This window comes from Meriones unguiculatus, assembly GCF_030254825.1.
Source record: "Meriones unguiculatus strain TT.TT164.6M chromosome 13 unlocalized genomic scaffold, Bangor_MerUng_6.1 Chr13_unordered_Scaffold_37, whole genome shotgun sequence".
Classification (NCBI taxonomy): domain Eukaryota; kingdom Metazoa; phylum Chordata; class Mammalia; order Rodentia; family Muridae; genus Meriones; species Meriones unguiculatus.
This window is the reverse complement of record NW_026843647.1, coordinates 4,954,111-4,974,366: the sequence shown is the minus strand read 5'-3', so window position 1 is coordinate 4,974,366 and position 20,256 is coordinate 4,954,111. Positions and strand designations below refer to the sequence as shown.

Here is a 20,256-nt window from a genome sequence, read left to right as displayed (position 1 = left end):
CTGAACTCAAATTTTAACTCACTGGTTTTGTTTTTCTAATTCTTTTTTTCTTTTTAATTTTTTTTACAATTTATTCATTATATATCCTTCCTCTTCCCTCTATCCTCTTCCCCTAGTCCACTCAAAAGGTGAGTTTCCCTCCTCTGCCATCTACCCATGTCTTATCACAATACTACTCAGCTATTAAAACAAGGAAATAATATTTCTGATCTTATTACTTCTCCATAGGCCACTCTGCTCACGTCAGAAGACTCCATACACTGAAGCTTGGCTGCAACCTTACTGTGAAATTAACACTAAGTATAACTCATTTTACAGAGTCCCACTCACAAGACAATGTTTAATTGACCATCTCACATCCAGAAACATGTGAAATATGAAATGCTATGAAGTCTGAAACATTTGATCACAAGCATTTCAAAGAACTTGGTTCTCCTTCTGTCTAGAAGAACCACCTCAGGAAATTTAATTCCAGAAAACAGAGGCTATATACGCCTTAAGAAATGATTGGGATGCTCCATGGATAGGTGTATATAATTGTTTAAAACTAGGTACTTCAGGAATGCTTGATTTGCATTAAATAGCACATTCCTATCATATGAACAAGAGCACAGATCCTAATCATCCTATATTTAAAAAGAGGAGAGAGTTAGCAGGGATCAGTGTCAAAAGCCATCTATCAAATTTGGCTAGTAGCATCTATGTCTAAAGACACTCCCCAGTTGAAGTCAGGCACAGAAAACTCACCCTTACATGGTTACACAACTAAGCCAGCAGCAGGGTCATACATGGAAGAGAAATCTTTCTCCTTCACATCTCAAAATTCAGTCTGGGTTGTGATGGTTTTCAATAAAACCCCTGGAACAATATATATGTATACACAAAGAAACTTCTACAGGCTACCACTGTTCTATTACTCTCAGAGAACTTCCTGGCTGGTGTTAGTTCACCATTCCCTACATATTCATCCACTGGACTGAACTTTTCTTGTCTAAAGTGAGGCAATTGAACACAGTAAATGTTGAGAATCAGGTTTATCAATAAGTCTTCCCGAAAACACATTTTATAATACTTTTGCATGTAATTGATATTTACCATTCATTGTATTCTTTTAAAAAATAAGTTTATTTACTTTACATTACAATCATAATCCCCCTCCCTCTCTCCCCCATTACTACCCTCCACTCCTATTGTCTCTATTCCCTTTAATCTTTCCCTTCAGAAAAGGAAGGTCATTTCCATTGAGCTAGATTTTCACTTCTGTTGGATCTCAGTGGACCAAAGAACACAAAGGCCTTTCCATATTGCTTTTAGTCACAGAATTCCTCTCCAGTAGGGATACTTTCATGATGATGATGACTGTAGATTTGTGCAAGGCCTCACCATTTTAACACATTCATAAGTTCTATCCAGTATGAATCCTTCCAAGATGATGAAGATTATACAAATATGGAATGGTTTCACCATGGTAAAAGCACTCACAGGCTTTCTGTCCATTAGTATTTCTTTCATGAGTGTGAAGATGATTCTGAAGTGCAAAAGTTTTTCACATTGGTTACAGTCAGACAGCTTCTTTCCAGTATGTGTTTTTTTTTTATGTATTAGGAGATGTTATGTGCAAAGGCTTTGCCACACAGTTAATTCATATGGTTTCCCTCCAGAATGTGTTGTTGTCTTAGGAGATGACTGTTACATGTAAAGGCTTAATCACACTAATTTTCCTCACCAGGCTTGTCTCCACTCTGTGTTTTTTCATGTTTTCAGAGACTACTCTGCTGTGCAAAGGCTTTATCATGTTAGGAAATATTCATAAGGTTTCTTTCCAGTATGTGTTCTTTTATGTCTTATGAGATGACTGTTTCGTGCAAAGGCTTTACCACACTGGTTACATTCATAAGGTTTCTCTCCAGTGTGTGTTCTTTTATGGCTTAAGAGATGACTGTTTTCTGCAAAGGCTTTACCACAGTTGTCACATTCATAAGGTTTCTCTCCAGTGTTTGTTCTTTTATGTCTTATGAGATGACTGCTTTTTGCAAAGGCTTTACCACACTCATTACATCATAAGGTTTCTCTCCAGTGTGTGTTCTTTTATGGCTTAAGAGAGTACTGTTTTCTGCAAAGGCTTTACCACACTGGTTACATTCATATGGTTTCTCTCAGGTGTGTGTTCTTTTATGCCGTATGAGATGACTGTTTTCTGCAAAGGCTTTACCACACTGGTTACATTCATAAGGTTTTTCTCCAGTGTGTGTTCTTTTATGCCGTATGAGAACAGTGGTATACGGGAAGGCTTTCCCACATAGAGTGCATTTGAAGGGTTTCTCTCCAGTATGACTACTTTCATGCCTGCAAAGATAATTGGCACATGTTAAATACTTACCACAGTCATTTCATTACACTAATAAATATATTTATCTATATGAATTAATTTCATAATTTGGTCTAATGGTAAAGGAGAATCAAATTTTAAAGTTTTATCACTTTATTTACATTCACAGTATTCCCCTTCACTATGGGTATTTTTGAAGATCCCTGTGATGGTAAGAGCATTTGTTATGTGGATCACTTTTATCGCATCATTTTTCTATAAGAGGTTTTCTCCTATATATAATGAGTATTGTAAGAATTCAGAGGTTTACCATAGCAATCCCATTCACAAATTTTGTACTATATGAATGATACTTCATTTACAAAGTGAGCCAAGACAAGCAGAAGTTCCAAATTCCTAGTATTCATAGGTATTTTCAGCAATATGAGTTTGCTGATGAATTCTCAGTGAAGTTGCAAAACCAATTAACATTAACCATTTATCATATTCAGAAAATTTACTCACAGTGGGGACTACAACCAAATCAATTGTTCTTGGAGAAAGACAGGGACACTGCTTTCAATATCCCAATGCTCATGTGTCTTAGAATCATTTTGACATATGATATACCAGTTTAATTTACAAAAATAATAAAGATTCCCACATTGAATTAACACATTTTGTTTTTTGTTCATCATAGACATGTCATATAGGGATTAAGGTTTCTCCACAACAATATTCTTGATTCTCATAAGCTGCTCCTTTCACTAAACTTTACAATGTGACTGCACGAAAATGAGTAACACTGGTTCTAATATGAAATTTTTGCTTATTAGAAGGTTTTGGACACATACTGATCACCAATTCAGTGTGTATACCTCTTACAATATCTGAGTAGATAGAATGAGACTAAACAGATTGGCAGTTCAAGTCTGTAGCTGTAATATCCATATGATTCAAATGGTAATTTTGTTACAATATAATTTCATTTTCTTCTATCTTAGGGGAGTGCCTTGTAAACACAAATCAGATACCTGACATTGAAGTACATGGAATTATGAGATATTAATGATCATCAGTACACTTAAAGCAGTGCTGTTTTTACACTGTTGCTTTGCTTTAAAACTTCCAGGACACAGCCATGTGTGCTGGTACATGCCTTCAATCCCAGCACTTGTGGAGGCAGAAGCAGGCAGATCTGTATGATTTTGAGGTCAGGCTGGTCTAACAAGCAAGTTTAAGAAAGTCACAGATACTCAGAAAAAAATCTATTTCAAAATCAGAAAATGAAAAGCAGCCAATAAACAAACAAACAAACAAACAAACAAAAAACACCAAACTTCCAGGACACATTAAAATTTAAGATTTATATCTGTATCAACATGCACATAAAGTTACCTTTTATTACTTGTAGAACTTTGAAAATGTTCTTCAATATTATGTTTATCCCCATTGTAGCCTAAAATATAGTACCAGAAAATATATATTATTGGAAATATCATGTTATTATTAAGGCAAAACTTAAATCACTATCTTCTATGACCCTTAGAACCATGCCTGATTTATTTACCTCATTCCTCCTCATTCTCAATTGGAATTACAGAAGAGGATTAATAACAAAGTAAGAGTTGTCTCTTTATTTTAAAAGTGAAAGAAAAATTGCAGTCTTACCTATAGCAGCGAGGTTTTCACAGGTCTCTAGCATCACATCTTTGTAGAGTTGCTTCTGGGAAGGTTCCAGCAAGGCCTACTCTTCTTGGTTGAATTTCACATGAACATCATTGAAGGTCACTGAATTCTAAAATATGCCATACATTTGTACAACAGAAACAGTGGCAACAATATAAAATTATACTTCATTGTCAATATAATCATATAATTCTACTGCTTCTTCAATTTATTTTCTGACACAGAAGTGGGAATGTTTTAGAGTTGAGTGCTGTGCATGATGTGAAGTAGGGGAGATGAAAAAGCTTAAAGGTTAGATTGAAAAAAAAACCAACAACAACAAAAAAAAACAAAGGCGTGCTTCAAAAACTTGTGTTTCATCAGTTTGTAAGACATGAATATAAAGTAGCCATTAGTTGGGTTCTTGAGCAATCTATGAATCATCTTCAGTTACTTGGGTGAGTAGGTCAGGACCCTGTCATGAGACAGGTGGAAGGACAAAACACAGTCATGATATTTTATATAGCAACAAATGAGATGTGTTGATCAGGGGACACTGAACAAATGGGTAACATAAGTCAAAAGACAACCTGGTACTGAATATTATGTTTTGACCAGGGCTCAGGGATGTGGCATATCAGTATGTGAAGAGGGGGGCTCATATATTTGTGGAAGGGAAAGTGGACTACAGTGAATACATGGATAAGAATAATGTGAGTGGCAAGCAACAACAATCATAGCCAATAACATCATATTTCTGAGTGACCAGACAAAAGAAAAGGAATAGAACACATGATTATTCTTTGATCATTGTTTTGTATATCCTCCTTACTAAATAATGTAATCTATAGATTAAAAATAAAGATTAAAACTTTTCTATTAAAAAAGAAATGTTAATGTTATCACTAAATCATTTTAGAAGAAAACGGAATAACAAGTTTTAACTGTATCATATCTGAACTTTTTGAAGACGATATAGCTTTGAAATAGACATGGCAATTAATGTGGACAAAGACAAACAGAGAGAAGTGTGTGAAATACAGAGACAGAGACATAGAGACAGAGACACACAGAGAGAGAAATTAACAGATGAACAATACTAAGTACAGATCAGAGAAATTTATTAACAGTTACTAACTACAAAAAATGGTGGACAAGCTGGGTGTATTCTGTCATGCCTTCAATTCCATCACTCAGGAGGCAGATGCAGGTGTATCTTATTGAACTGGATGTCAGCATTATCTATTCAAAGAGTTCTAGGACAGCCAGACCTATATATTAAGACAGAGCCTCCCCTAAAAGTCAATCAAACAAACACAAAATATTGAAAGAACTCAGAGGTCTTTACTGAAGCTTCTACAAGGAGTTATACATTCACTCCTATTGTATATTTATTTTCCAGAAATCTGTACTGCCCCAGCTTAAACTGCAACTGCAATGATATCTTATTAAAAGGGAATGCATGTTTAAACAGGTAAAAATAGAAGACAAAAATATTAGCAGTGTAAATGCTGATCATAAAAGAGCCACATAAGATAGGAGAGATGGCTCAACAGTAAGGAGCTCTTACTGCTCTTGCAAATAATTGGGCTCAATTGTTAGTGTTTACCTGGGACCCGCTACTTTCAATTGCTATAAGTTCATGAGTTCTGAAGACATCTTCAGACTACTGTGAGGATTAGGCACAGAAGAGATGCATATTCATGCATACAATCAAAATACTTATATTCAGTAAAAACTAAAAATAGATCCCAGATGGCTGGGCTGATTTCACACTGTTCTGATAAGATGGGTAGCAGAGACTGCACAGTGACCAATAGTTGGATCTGTGGGCCCCCAAACACCACTGACTGTGTTTCCTTGGTAAGTAGAAAACCAATGATGAGGGAAACAATTGGGTCCAACCTCAGAGAACCCCACTAATCTCTGGGAAAATTTCTTGGATGTTGCATCAGGAATAAGGTTTTCAAGCAAATGGACCCATGAAGCAAGCAGGAGTAGCTATTCTAATATCTAATAAAACAGACTTTCAACCAAAATTAATTGAAAGGGATGAGAAAGAGGGAATCCAAGATGGCATTGCCAGGAGGAACAGGACAGGAACAGAACAGGAACAGGACAGGAACAGGACAGCAATATTGGTACAGCAACTAAAAGACTGAATTCTGGGCCCTAAAACAACAGCAATCGTGTTTCCCAGGTGAGAGGAAACTCCATGGTGTGGGGATCACTCAGTTCCACTCTCAGGTCACTCAGTGAGAACCCGGAAAATATTCCAGGCTCAGGATATACTTGTGTGTCCTGATCACCTTCCCAGGCCAAACTGTGTGCTCCAGGGCACCAGAGACTGGGAGCCAAGTGTCAAAAAAAAAAAAAAAAAACAGGGAAGAAGAAAGTGGGACTGACCTCAGGTCACCCAGTCTATCCCTGGAAAAGATCCTGCAGACTGGTTGGTGCACAGCTGCCAGCCTTGAGTGGGCCTCCAGTCACTAGACCGGCATGCCCTATTCTCCATCACAGACAGAACTGTGTGCCCCAGGACACTAGAGGATAGGTTTCCCTGTCTGGAGAAAAACCCATAGACAGGGAAAAAGCAGGTCCCAGCTTAGAGCACTCAGCCAACTACCCCCCACACACACTATCACCACCACAAATGGGAACATTCTTGGAAATGTTCGCAGGTTCTTTCCCAGTCACCAGCTTGGTAGCCATCTGGCAAGTGCCTACCCATTCTACACACCATGTCAAAAACCACAGACTAGGTCTTCATGTTGGGAGAAAACCCAAAGGTGGGGAAAACATCTGGCCCTACCTCAGGACACCTAGCTCTGGAAAAGTTTCTGGTTATTCACAGGCTCCAGACTCTAGCCTCCTGTTGCACATGGGAGAGCAGTGCCAAGCTGCCATGGATTACTGCTTGGGTACTGGGGCACAGAGCTCTAACCTCAGACATACAGAAGCCTGGGATCCCCAAGATCAACCCCAGATACTGCTCCAAGGGATGACCAGTTATCCCTAACTAAGCTGACCAAACCATGGGGTGCCCAGGTTGCAGCTGCAGCTTACTAACTTTACAGCAAGAAAGCCAGAAGCAGGACAGCTGTCTCCAGGACTTCTCTGGGTGAGAGGAGAGCCCCCTTGACTAACAAAGACCACAATTACCGCTCAGGTCTCTATGCCTGTGGTGAGTTTTGGCAATTCCTGAAAAATACCTGCTATTCAGTGACCGTATCCCAAAAGCTGAGGAGGCCTCCTTCAGGAAAAATCATCTTCCTGCCAAGGGGATTATCCCCACCACAGGATTCCAGGAAGCACCAGAAACTAACACCCAACACCTAAGATAGCCAAAAGGGTAGAGGCAAGTGTAAAAGCTCAAAAAGACAAAGCAATATGGCATCTCCAGAACCCAGTTATTCAGGGCAAGCAGCCCTGGACACACCAGGGTAAATGAAATTCAAGAAGATGACCTTACATCTGTGCTTATGAACAGGATAATAGAGGAAAAAAAATAAACTGCGTAAAGACCTAGATGAAGATAAAGTCAAACAGATTATTGCCATTTGCAAAGAAATGGAGGAAGATAAAGTCAAACAGATTATGGCCATCCTTAAGGAAATACAGGAAGTTGCAGCCAAACAATTTGTGGCCTTTAGAGAGGAAATACTTAAATCACGAAAAGATATTAATGAAACAGAGGATTGTTCGAACAAACAGCTGACAGAATTGAAGGAAAATACAGTCAGAGAAGTGAAGGAAATCAATAAAATGGCTCAAGATCTGATAAGAGAATTGGAAAAAAATTAAAGAAAACACAATTGGAGGAAACTGTGGAGAGAAAGAACTTAGAGAGGAAAAGAGGAACTACAGAGGTAAGCATAAGAAATAGACTACGAGAGATGGAAGAAAGAATCTTAGGTGTGGAAGACACAATGGAAGAAATAGATGTAGCTATCAAAAAAAAATGTTAAATCTAAAAAATTCCTGACACAGACCATCCAAGAAATCCAAGACAACATGAAAAGCAAAACCTAAAAATAATAGGAATAGAGGAAAAAGAAGATTCCCTCCTCCAAGGCCCACAAAATATTTTCAACAAAATCATAGAAGAAAATTTCCCCAACTTAAAAGAGAGGTCTATAAGAATACAAGAGGTCTACAGAACACCCAATAAATTAGACCAGAATAGAAAATCCTCCCACCACATAATAAACAGTAAGTATACAGAACAAAGAAAAAATACTAAAATCTGCAAAGGAAAAAGGCCAACTTAACATATAATGGCAAACCCATAAGAATCACACCTGACTTTTCATCAGAGACTATGAAAGCCAGAAGGGCCTGAACAGATATCATGAAGACCCTAAGAGAACACAGATGACCACCCAGGCTACTATACCCAGAAAAATCTCAGTCATCATAGATGGAGCAAACAAGATATTTAATGACAAAAACAAATTTAAACAACATCTACCCACAAATCCAGGGGTACAGAAGCTCCTAGAAGGAAAACTACAACCCAGGAAAGCTAACTACATTCAGAAAAACACAGGAAAGAAATAATGTCATTACAGCAAAACTAAAAGTAACCAAGCACACAAACACACTACCACAAGCAACATCAAAATAAAAGGAACTAACAGCCACTGGTCATTAATTTCCCTCAACATCAATGGACTTAACACTCCAATAAAGACACAGACTTACAGAATGGATATGTAAACAAGACCCAACAATCTGTTGCATACAAGAAACACATCTAAGTCACAAAATAGAAAGGTGGAAGGTTCCAAGCAAATGGAGCCAAGAAACATGCAGGAGTAGCCATTTTAATATCTAATAAAGTAGATTTTCAACCAAAATTAATCAAAAGACATGAGGAAGGTCATTTCATACTCATCAAAGGAAAATTCCGCCAAGAAGAAATCATAATTCTGAACATCTATGCTCCAAATACAAAGATACCCACGTTTGTAAAAGAAAGATCAATAAAACCTAAACCGCACACAAATCCCCATACATTACTACTGGGAAACTTCAACACCCCACTCTCAACAAAGGACAAGTAAACAACAGAAATTAAACAAAGAAGCAATATCTCTAATAGAGGTCATGTATCAAATGGACCTAACAGATATCTACAGAATCTTACACTCAAAGACAAAAGAATTTACCTTCTTCTCAGCACCTCATGGAACCTTCTCCAAAATAGACCATGTCGTTGGTCACAAAGTGAATCTCAACAGATATAAGAAGATTGAAATAATGCCTTGTATCCTATCTAATTACCATGGACTAAAGCTGGACCTCAACAACGACAGAAATAGCAAAAAGCCTACACTCACATGGAAACTAAACAACTCACTACTAAATGACAGCTGGGTCAGGGAAGAAATAAAGAAAGAACTTAAAGTCTTCCTAGAATTCGAAGACACAACACAACCAAACTTATGGGAGACAATGAAAGCAGTGCTAAGAGGAAAGTTCATAGCACTAAGTGCCTTCAAGAAGAAATTTGTAACATCTCACACAATCAACTTAATAGCCCATCTAATGGCCCTAGAAAAAAAGAAGCAGACACACCGAAAAAGAAGAGACACCTGGAAATAATCAAACTCAGGACTGAAATCAATAAATTAGAAATAAATAAAACATTTCAAAGAATCAATGAAACCAAGACCTGGTTCTTTGAGAAAATTAACAAGATAGACAAACCCTTAGCTAAACTAACTAAAAGGCAGAGAGAGATTGTCCAAATTAACAAAATCAGAAATGAAAATGGGACAAAACAAAAGACACTAAGGAAATCCAAACAATCGTTAGGACTTACTTCAAAAGTCTATATGCCATAAAATTTGAAAATCTAAATGAAATGGACAATTTTCTTAATCAATTACACTTACCAAAGCTGAATCAATAAAATAGTCCTTTATCCACTAAGGAAATAGCATTCCTCAAAAGACTCCAATCCACAAAAAGCTCAGGACCAGATGGTTTCAGTGCAGAATTCTACCACACCTTCAAAGAAGAGGTAACTCCAGCTATCTTCAATTTATTCCACAAAATAGGAACAGAAGGAACACTACGAAACTCATTCATTGAAGCCACAGTCACCTTGCAACCTAAACCTCACAAAGACCCAACAAAGAAAGAGAATTTCAGGCCAATCTCCCTTATGAACATTGATGCAAAAATACACAACAAAATACTTTGCAAACCCAATACAAGAACACATCAAATATATCATCCACTATGACGATGTAGGCTTCATGCCAGGTATGCAGGGGTGGTTCAACAAACGGAAATCCATTAATGTGATCCACAATATTAAAAAATTGAAAGAAAAAAACATGATAATCTCCTTAGATGCTGAAAAAGCATTTGAAAAAATCCAGCATCCATTCATGTTTAAACTATTGGAGAGATCAGGGATACAAGGCACATACCTAAACATAGTAAAAGCAATATACAGCAAGCCTGTAGCCAACATCAAGTAAACAGAGAGAAACTTAAAGCAATCCCACTGAATTCAGGGACAAGGCAAGGCTGCCCACTCTCTCCATATCTCTTCAACATAGTTCTTGAAGTCCTTGCTAGAACAAGAAGAAAATTAAAGGAGACCAAAAGGACACAAATTGGAAAGGAAGAAGTCAAAGTATCACTATTTGCAGATTATATGATAGTATACCTGAGTAACTCCAAAACTTCTACCAGGGAACTCCTACAGATGATAAACACCATCAGCAAAGTGTCTGGATACAAAATTATCTCAAAAAAAAAATCAGTAGCCCTCCTGTATACAAAAGATAAAAGGGCTGAGAAAGAAATTTGTGAAACAACACCGTTCACAATAGCCACAAAGGACATAAAGTACCTTGGTGTGACCATATCCAAGCAGGTCAAAGACTTGTATAAAAAAACTTCAAGTCTCTGAAGAAAGAATTAGAAGAAGATATCAGAATATGGAACTATCTCCGATACTCATGGCTTGGCAGGGTTAACATAGTAAAAATGGACATCTTACCAAAAGTAATGTACAGATTCAATGAAATTTCCATCAAAATACCAACAGAATATTTTACAAACCTTGATAGAAGATTTCTCAACTTCATATGGGATGCAATGAAAGCAGTCCGAAGAGGAGTTTGAATACCAACAAAGGCCATCATAAGCTAATGGAGGCATCCCATACAAGCAACTTAATGGCATACCTGAAAGACCTAAGAAAAAAGAAGCAGACACACCCAGCAAGAGTAGACCACTAGGAAAAAACAAACTCAGGCCTGATATCAATAAATTAGAAACAAAGATAATAATTCAAAGAATCAACGAAACCAAGAGCTAGTTCTTTGAGAAAATAAAAAACACAGACAAATTCTTAGCCAAACTAAGTAAATGGCAGAAAGACACTATCCAAATCAACAAAGTCTGAAAGAAAAAGATATAATATACACTGAGAAAATCCAAAGAACCATTACCTTTTATGTCAAAAGCCTATATGCTCCAAAATTTGAAAATCTAAATGAAATATACAATTCTCTTTAAAATCCACTTAGCAAAGTTGAATCAACATCAGGTAAAGATATTAAATAGCCTTATAGTGAATAAGGCAATAGAGGCAGCCATCAAAATACTCCCAACCAAAAAAAATCCAAGGGTCAGATGATTTCAGAGCAGAATTCTACAAGACCTTCAAAGAAGAGCGAATACTGATATTCTCCAAATTATTTCACAAAATAGAAATAGATGCAACATGACCAAATTCCTTTGGTGAGACCACAGTCACCTTGATAAATCCTCAAAGATCCCCAAAAAGAAAGAGAACTTCAGACCAATCTCTTTTATGAACAATGATGTAAAAATACTCTATAAAATACTTGCAAACCAAATCCAAGAACATATCAAAGATGTCATCCACCATGACCAAGTAGGCTTCATCCCAGGCATGCAAGGGTGGTTAAGTATATGGAATCCATCAATGTAATCCACTGTATAAACAAATTGAAAAAAAAAGACCATTTTCTTAGATGCTGAAAAAGCATTTGACAATATCCAACAGTTATTCTTGTTTAAAGTCTTAGAGAGACCAGGGACAAAGGCACATATCTAAAAATAGTAAAGATAGTATACAGAATATATACAGAATATACAGAATATATACAGAATAGTATATAGTTAACATCAAACTAAATGAAAAAAATGTTAAGTCAATTCCACTGGACTTGGGGACAAGACAAGGCTACACACTCTCTCCAAATCTCTTCAATACAGTACTCGAAGTCCTATCTAGGGCAATAAGACAACTAAAGGAGATTAAGGGGATACAAATTGATAAGGAAGAAGTCAAAGTATCTTGATTCACAGATGATATGACAGTAAACAAAAATGACCCCCAATATTCTACTGTAGGGAACTCCTACAGTTGAAAAACACTTCAGCAAAGTGGCTAGATATAAAGTTAACTAAAAACGAAAAAGAAAACTCAAAAAAATACACTCCTGTATGCAAAGGACAAATGGACTGAAAAAAATTAGGAAAATAACACACTTCACAATAGCCAGTAAAAAAAAAAAAACAACATAATGTATTTTGGTGTTATCTTCAACAAGCCAGTAAAAAACCTATATGAACAACAACAACAACAAAAAAAAAAACCCAAAAACTTCAAGCCTCTGAAGAAAGAAATTGAAAAAGATACCAGAAGATAGAAATATCTCTCATGCTTATGGATCAGTAGGATCAACATAGTAAAAATTGTCATCGTAACAAAAACAATCTACAGATTCAATGATATTCCCATCAAAATATCAATATAATTCTTAAGGAATTTGAAAAAATTATTCCCAGCTTCATATGGAAAAATAAAGAGCCAGAATAGCTAAAACAATCATGTTCAAAGACAGATCTTCATTAGGTATCACCTTCCCTGATCTCAAGCTCTACTATAAAACAATAGTAATAAAAACTGCACAGTACTGTGATAAAAACAGAATGGTGGATGAATGGAATTGAAGTGAAGACCCATAAGTGAACCCACACACCTATGGCCACTTGATTTTTGTAAAAGAAGCCAAAACCATGCAATGGAAAAATGACAGCATCTTCAACAAATGGTGCTGGTCTAACTGGATGTCTACATGTAGAAAAATGAAAATAGATCCATATTTATCACCCTGCATCAAACTACAGTCCAAGTTGTTCTAAAGACCTCAACATAAAACCAGATACACTAAATCTGTTAGAAGAAAAATTGGGAAAGAGCTTGATCTCATTGGCATAGAAGGTAACTTCCTTAACAGAACACCAAGAACACTGGCTCGAAGATGAAGAATTAACAAATAGGATCTCATGAAAGAAAAAAGCTTTTATGAAGCAAAGAACTCTGTCAGTAGAACAAGATGACTGCCTACAGCCTGACAAAAGATCTCCACCAACCCTACATACAACAGGAAGAGCTAATAAACAATATTTATAAAGAGCTCAAGAAATTAAACTCCAACAATCCAAATAATCCAATTTAAAACTGGGGTACAGAACTATACAGAGATTTCTCCACAGAGGAATATCAAATGGTGGACATTAAATGCTCAATATCTGTAGTCATCATGGAAATGCAAATGACATTTCATCTTAAACCCATCATGGCTAAGGTCAAAACGTGAAGTGACAGCAAGCTAATGAGAATGTGGAGAAAGAAGAATACTCCTCCATTGCTGGTGGGAGTGCAAACTTATACAACCACTTTAGAAATCAATCTGATGCTTTCTCAGACATTGAAAATAGTGTTACTTCAAGACCCAGCTCTACCATTCCTGGGAATATATCAAAAAGATGCTCCACCATTCAACAAAAATATTTGCTCAACTGTGTTCATAGCATCTATATTCATAATGGCAATAACAGAGAAACAAACTACACATCTCTCAACCAAACCATTGTTTTACAGAAATTGTGGTACATTCACACAATGGAATGCACCTCGGGTATTTTAAAAGAACAAGGAAATTATAAAATTTTCAGGCAAGTAGATGGAACTAAAAATGATCATCCTAAGTGAGTTATTCCAAAACCAGAAAGACATGCATGGTATATACTCACTTGTAAATGGTAATGGCCATAATATAGGATAAACATACTACAATCTACAGACCTAAAGGAGCTAAATAAAAAGGAGTACCCTATGGAAGATGGTCAAGTCTTATTCAAAAGGGCAAATAGAATCGACACCAGAAGTGACTGAGGAGAGGGAAGAGAATGAGAGCCTAACAAACATATCCTCCGAAAGATTCTGCCCAGGAGGGGATCGAAGCAGATGCTAAGATTCACAGCCAAACTTTGGGTAGAGCACAGGGAATCATAGGAAAGAGTGGGAGGATAGAATATAGAAAGACCCAGAGCTGGCAGGACCTCCATAAGAAGACCAACAAGGACAACAAATCTGGGCCCATGGGGACTTGGAGAGATTGATGCACCCACCAAAGACCATTCATGAAGAGGACCTAGACCGCTGCTCAGATGTAGCTGATAGGAAGCTCAGTCTCCATGTTCTATCCATAGTAAGGGGAGAAGGTGCCTGCTCTGACATGGACTCTGTTGTCTGCTATTTGATCACTTCCCCTTGGTGGAGGGGGCATTGCTATGCCACAGAGGATGAGGATGCAGGCAATCCTAGTGAGACTTGATAGGCTGGGTTCAGATGGTAGGAGAGGAGGGCTCCCTGTATCTGAGATATTGGAAATGGCATAAAGGAGAAAGAAGAATGGAGGGTGAGACTAGGAAGAGATGAGAGAGAGGATTACAATTGGGATGTTAAGTGAATAAATTATTTTTAATTTAATTTATTTATTTATTACAATGTGTTCACTTTGTATCCTTGCTGTAGCCCCTCCCTCATATCCTCTCAGTCCCACCCACCCTCCTTCTTCTGCCCCTATTCCCTTTCTCTAGTCTTCTAATTGAGGAGGAACTCCTTCCCTTTTAGCTTATCAGGTCTCATCAAGGATAGCTGCATCATCTTCCTCTGTGGCATTGCAAGGCTGCAACACTTAGGAGGAGGTAATCAAAGGCTCAAGTTCATGTCAGAGAATAAATTAAAAAAAAACAAATTTAAATTAAAAATAAATTAAATGTGAATAAAACAAACGAATAAAATAAAAAAATACAACAGGTAAGAAGAGCGTCACAAACCCACAATTCAATGACTCAGAAAGCTCAGATAGTGTTAGTGTCAATGAATAAATGCCATCCTAAGAAATTAAATATACTCCCTGCCAATATTTCAAATGCAAGATGTTGATGAAGATCAACACAATAACCTATGCTTACATATACAAAACAAAACAAAATAAATACCTAAATCCGTATATTCCATGCTCAGCAGCCAATGACGGTGATGTTGATGCCAGGCATGTTGGCCTACATTTAAGCCCAACACTTGAGTGGAGTTAGAGCTGTAAGTTCAAAACCAGCCTGTCTACATACAAACTTTCAGGGAACATTCAGGATTTACGGGACAGTATGACAACACACAACATGCTGATAATCAGATTAGAAGAAGAAGGATGAGATCAAAGGTCCAGAAGACATTTTCAACAAAATCATACAAGAAAAATTTCTTAACCTAAAGAAGAAGATGTCTATCAAGGCACACGAAGCATACAAAATATCAAAGACACTGGACCAGAAAAGAAAGTCCTCTTACCAGAGAATAATCAAAACTCTAAATATACAGAATGAAGAAAGAATATGAAAAGCTGCAACTAAAAACAAACAAAGAAACCAAACTAACCAACCAATCAGACAAACCAAAACAAACAAAAACCAACCAAAAAAAAGGCAGATCTATTGGAATTAATCCTGTATTCTCAGTAAAAATGCTAGAAGTTGAAGGGCTTAGACACAGTGCTTCTGATTCTAAAAAACTACAGAAGCCAACACAAATTACTAACTATGCCCAGAAACTTTCAATCACCAAATGGGGAAAATAAGATGTTCCATAAAAAGGTCAATTTTAAATAATATGTATCTATAAATACAGCCCCACTCAAGGTGCTAAAACCACCACCACCACCAAAATAACAATCACTGTTCAATGATATCTCTTAATAACATTAACCCAAATTCACCAATAAAAAAACACAGACTCACAAAATGGATGATAAAATAGAATCCACCCTTTTTCTAAATACAAAAAAACACAGCTTCACATCAAGATAGACATTATCTCAAGGTAAAGGTTTGGAAAAAGATATTCTAAATAAGTGGACTGGAGTATCAAGCTTGTATATCAATTTTAATATCCAATGAAACAGCTTTCAAAAACCTAATCAAAAGATGGCAAAGGACATGATGTATTCAAAAAATCCAGCAATATAACATTTCAATACTTAACATGTATGCTCCCAACCTAAGAGCACCTAAGTTATAAAAGAAACACTTCTGCAGTGCTTGCATCACATCCTGGCCCTCATAAACTGATAGGGAAAGACTTCAATATATCACTCTCACCAATGGACAGTTCCTCCTGACCAAACTGAACAGAGAAATGCTCCAGCTAACATCAAAAATCTAAATATACCCAAATAATATTTACAGAACATCTACCCAAGCACAAAAGATTGTTCCTTCTTCTCAGCAAATCATATATTGCTCTCCAAAATTGATGATATACTTGAACAGTGGAAGTCTCAAAAGATATAAGAAATTTGCAATAACCTCCTGCATCCTATCAGACCACTAAGGTTTAAAGCAGCACATCACCAATAACAAAAACAATAGAAAGCTTACGAACTCATAGAAATTCAACAACTCTCTACTGAATAAAAAATGGATCAAAACTGAAATAAAGAAATTAAAGACTTTCTAGAAGTAAATGAAATGAATACACAGCATATCAAAACTCATAGTACACAATGTAAATGTTGACCAGAAGACAGTTCATAGCACTAAGTATATTCAGAAAAAAATAATCAGAAAGATCTCTTAGTAGCAACTTAACAGCACACCTAAATACTCTAGAAAAAAAAGAAGTAAACATAACTAAAAGGAGTAGACAGTGAGAAACTACTGAACTGTGTCTTCACTGGTAAAACCGAATGTTTTAACAGGAAAAGAAAGGTGGATCCTATCAAAATTGATAATGATTAGATTTGAATAGTAGAGATCTTCTGAATAAGCAGAGGTAACTCTTCATCAGAGACCTTGGTCATTGAGTCCAAACAAACTTATAAAGACTAGTGATTTCTTCTTAAATAAAAAATGGGTATGGGGCAGGGTTTTGATGTAATCTTTTCAGGAGAATAAAAACATCCAACTAAATAATATGGATACCACTGGACCACCACATGAAACTTCTGAAGAAAAAGGACAGAATATGTCACCAAAAGAATATGCCCAAAGAAAAGGAGTAACTGGTCAAGTGGTATCACTCACCTTAATGTTGTCTCTTCGGCCTTTTACAGACATAAGTGCAAATTGTCTTTATGTGCTTGCTAAAGGACAATCCAAAATCTCTAACTCTAATATCAGAAAAGCCACCTGGTAAGAAATAGAGGAAAACAGAAAAATAAATGAAGACTCTATTGCCACTAATCTCATAAATCTTCTGGCATGATGTGACTTCTGTACTCCCCACAAACTTCAACAATCAAGAATATGTACAGTATTTGTGGGAGAAAAAAGCCAAAAACATAAGCCTAAAATATAGCCAATTTTACATGAAAAAACCTAAAGAAACTCTAACATGAAAAATGTACACTGGATCAGAGATACCTTTGATTTTTTTAAATTTAATACAAATTAAATAAACACAGATTTCACAACTCCTACAAGACAAACTCAAAGTACACCAAAACTGTTATATTTTTGACTTTGCAGCTACTCCTAATGTCCTTTCCAGAGAGTCCTTTTGTTCTGGATGTCTCTTAGAAAGTGGAGGTGATCAAAAAGATGAGCTATGGCTTTCAGTCCCTCATGTCGCCTTGTGGGTTCAGGCACATCTCTGCCCTTGCCAACACTCACACCCAAAACAAAGTTGGAGAATAATTTAATGTTTCCTGCTGTGTGGATTATGTCACAAGATGTGGAATCTGCCCTATTCACTTATCTAAAACCAGGCACACCTGACACGGACAAAATTTTGCACCTCAGAAAATCCTTTTGAACCCAAGAATTCAATTTTCCTGAATTACACCAGTGTGTTCATTGATAGTTGAAAGGTAAAAAATAAATTAAAAAAAAAATAAGCAAGTATTGCTTAAGATGACCACCACCACTTTTTTTTACCACTTTCAAAACTATTTATAAAATTTGTTACACAAAACCATGTGTGGAATATAACATGAGGCATTTCTAGAAATGAGACTTTCAGTTTTCCAATCTATCTATCTAATGCACAGCAAAAGCAATGCCTGGGTGTGCACACTAGATAGTGATACTATAAGCACCACAACTTTCTACTGCCCAAGCCACAGGGTCCCCTCCTCCTTGAACAGTCAACACTCAAGAAGGGTAAGAGGACAAGGATCTCTGCTGAAGTCACCACATGGAAAACAACAGAATCAGAGTCTGAAACACAGCCCATCTCGGTCAAAGCAGAATAGGCCGTGATAGCTTAGCAGACCTGCTCTGCCTGGCCTGGGAACAATGGCCCCTCACTCACCATGGCATGGGCTCTGGTCTCATTCACAGCTCCCTACAGCTACATCAGAGTACAATCCCAGAACAAACCCATAAGCTACCTCCCACTGTTGGTCCTGACTGCTAGTCCCATGCAGACTCCCTCATTAGCTTGGACAATACAGCTGAGTCTCAGGACAGTAGTAGCTCTTCTACCAGTGTATAAAAGATCAACTGATGCAGATAGCAGAGGTATTCTAGCTTTGCCCCAACCCCTAGGGGCACACAGAACCCTAGTGTTGTTATAAAAAAAATGAAAATCCCAATTGTTTGAGTTTACCAATACAGACCCAGGAGCTAGGTACTGGGGAGAAAACCTGGTAGTTCAGAAAGTCAGATAAAGCATCCATCTGACCCTGCTACTCACCTCACATCTAAGAGGAAAAAGCTCCAAAAGCTCACCAGTTCAGATGACAGCTCAGGGGGGATAGGCCAAAATAATCCAACACCAAAGGCGTTCTAGCTCAAAGCTCAAAAAGCCCCATAGCTACCAAGCTAAAACTCCTTCCACTTTTACACTCTCTCTTAAATACATTTCAGCTGAAATTTCCACTTACTCTTTAATCCCTGTCAGCTGGCTTCTTGCTTTGCCTCTTGACCTAGGGTTAACATTATTTAATCCTATGCACAGGGAGCTTTTGAATTAAAGGTATGTTCCAGGGCTGACGGATTCATACCATAATCACCTGTTTAGAATAAATGGAAAGTTCTTGGAATTAAGATTTGTGTTAGGGCTCAACCATACCAAACAAAGCCCAGGTTTTTACAGTTCACAATCTAAGGAATCACACTGGGATCAAATCCTGCAACACCCTCATTTTGGAAATAATTTAAAATACAGTTTTCCACTCTCCCAGGGCACCTGTTCATTTTCCATGATACAGGTAATTTATGTTACACACTCAGTGTCCAGTGCATTCATCTCTACCTCATAGTTGGGAAGTCCTTCATCGAAACTTCAGTCAAAGACAAACAGTAACAACCATTAAAGAAACAAACGGCCATGAATTCTAATCAAGGAGTAGTTAAGCTCATCAAAAATGAGATATAAAACAAAAAGGATGTGGCTGTTCCTAGGTATGTTGGAGTAGAAAGTTTATTATAGATAGACACAGGGAAATGTGGGACAGTCTAGAGTTGACATGACCCTGAGCTATGTGAGAAGAGAGGACAGAGGGAAGTAGAGAGCCAGAACAAAGGGCCAGGAGGATAAATGATAAATGAAAAAGACCAGGTAACCAAAACGGTTAGAATACATAAGGGAGGACAGCTGGGAGGAGGGCAGCTTAACTCCTGGGCTAGAGAACTCTGTTTGACACCCATACCTTGTAACAGGTAAGGACTGAGGGATGCTGGGAGAACCTGACAGCCAAATCTGCTTTGATTGTTAAGTAGCCACCTTAAGGATTTATCCCAACTTTTGAGATGTAAGAGTAGAGAGGAATGAGAAAGTTGAAACGATTTCATTATAATCTTAAAAATTATTTTTAAAAGTTGAAAATGGCTTTATGGTCCAATATTCTTCAGGGAATTCAAGTATGTATTAGAGCACACAAAATATTACTCACACCTTTTCTCTCTCAGGTTGTGCATTTTCAAATGGGGGG

The 20,256-nt window shown here is 37.1% G+C and overlaps 2 protein-coding genes across 2 annotated transcripts in view; one reads left to right on the top strand and one right to left on the bottom strand.

Annotated features, from left to right (window-relative positions):
- Nucleotides 1–20,256, top strand: part of LOC132650957 (zinc finger protein 431-like) — a gene marked incomplete at its 3' end in the record, with an annotated part of 255,891 nt that overhangs the window by 139,381 nt on the left and 96,254 nt on the right. The window lies entirely within an intron of this gene.
- LOC132651004 (zinc finger protein 120-like) lies at nucleotides 1,253–17,510 on the bottom strand. Its single transcript, XM_060376331.1, has 4 exons — nucleotides 17,405–17,510; nucleotides 3,980–4,106; nucleotides 3,707–3,767; nucleotides 1,253–2,346 (listed from the first exon to the last, which is right to left on the bottom strand). Exons 2-4 carry the CDS (start codon nucleotides 4,011–4,013, stop codon nucleotides 2,157–2,159), a joined length of 285 nt encoding a protein of 94 aa, XP_060232314.1. The 5' UTR covers nucleotides 4,014–4,106; nucleotides 17,405–17,510; the 3' UTR covers nucleotides 1,253–2,156.

What these genes read in the sequence shown, in the direction of transcription:
- LOC132651004 (XM_060376331.1), bottom strand. Translation starts at nt 4,013, where the DNA reads ATGCTAGAGACCTGTGAAAACCTCGCTGCTATAG. An exon ending in TGAAAACCTCGCTGCTATAG is followed by an intron (nt 3,768 to 3,979) that starts GTAAGACTGCAA and finishes ACTATATTTTAG; the next exon opens with GCTACAATGGGGATAAACAT. An exon ending in AGTTCTACAAGTAATAAAAG is followed by an intron (nt 2,347 to 3,706) that starts GTAACTTTATGT and finishes TTATCTTTGCAG; the next exon opens with GCATGAAAGTAGTCATACTG.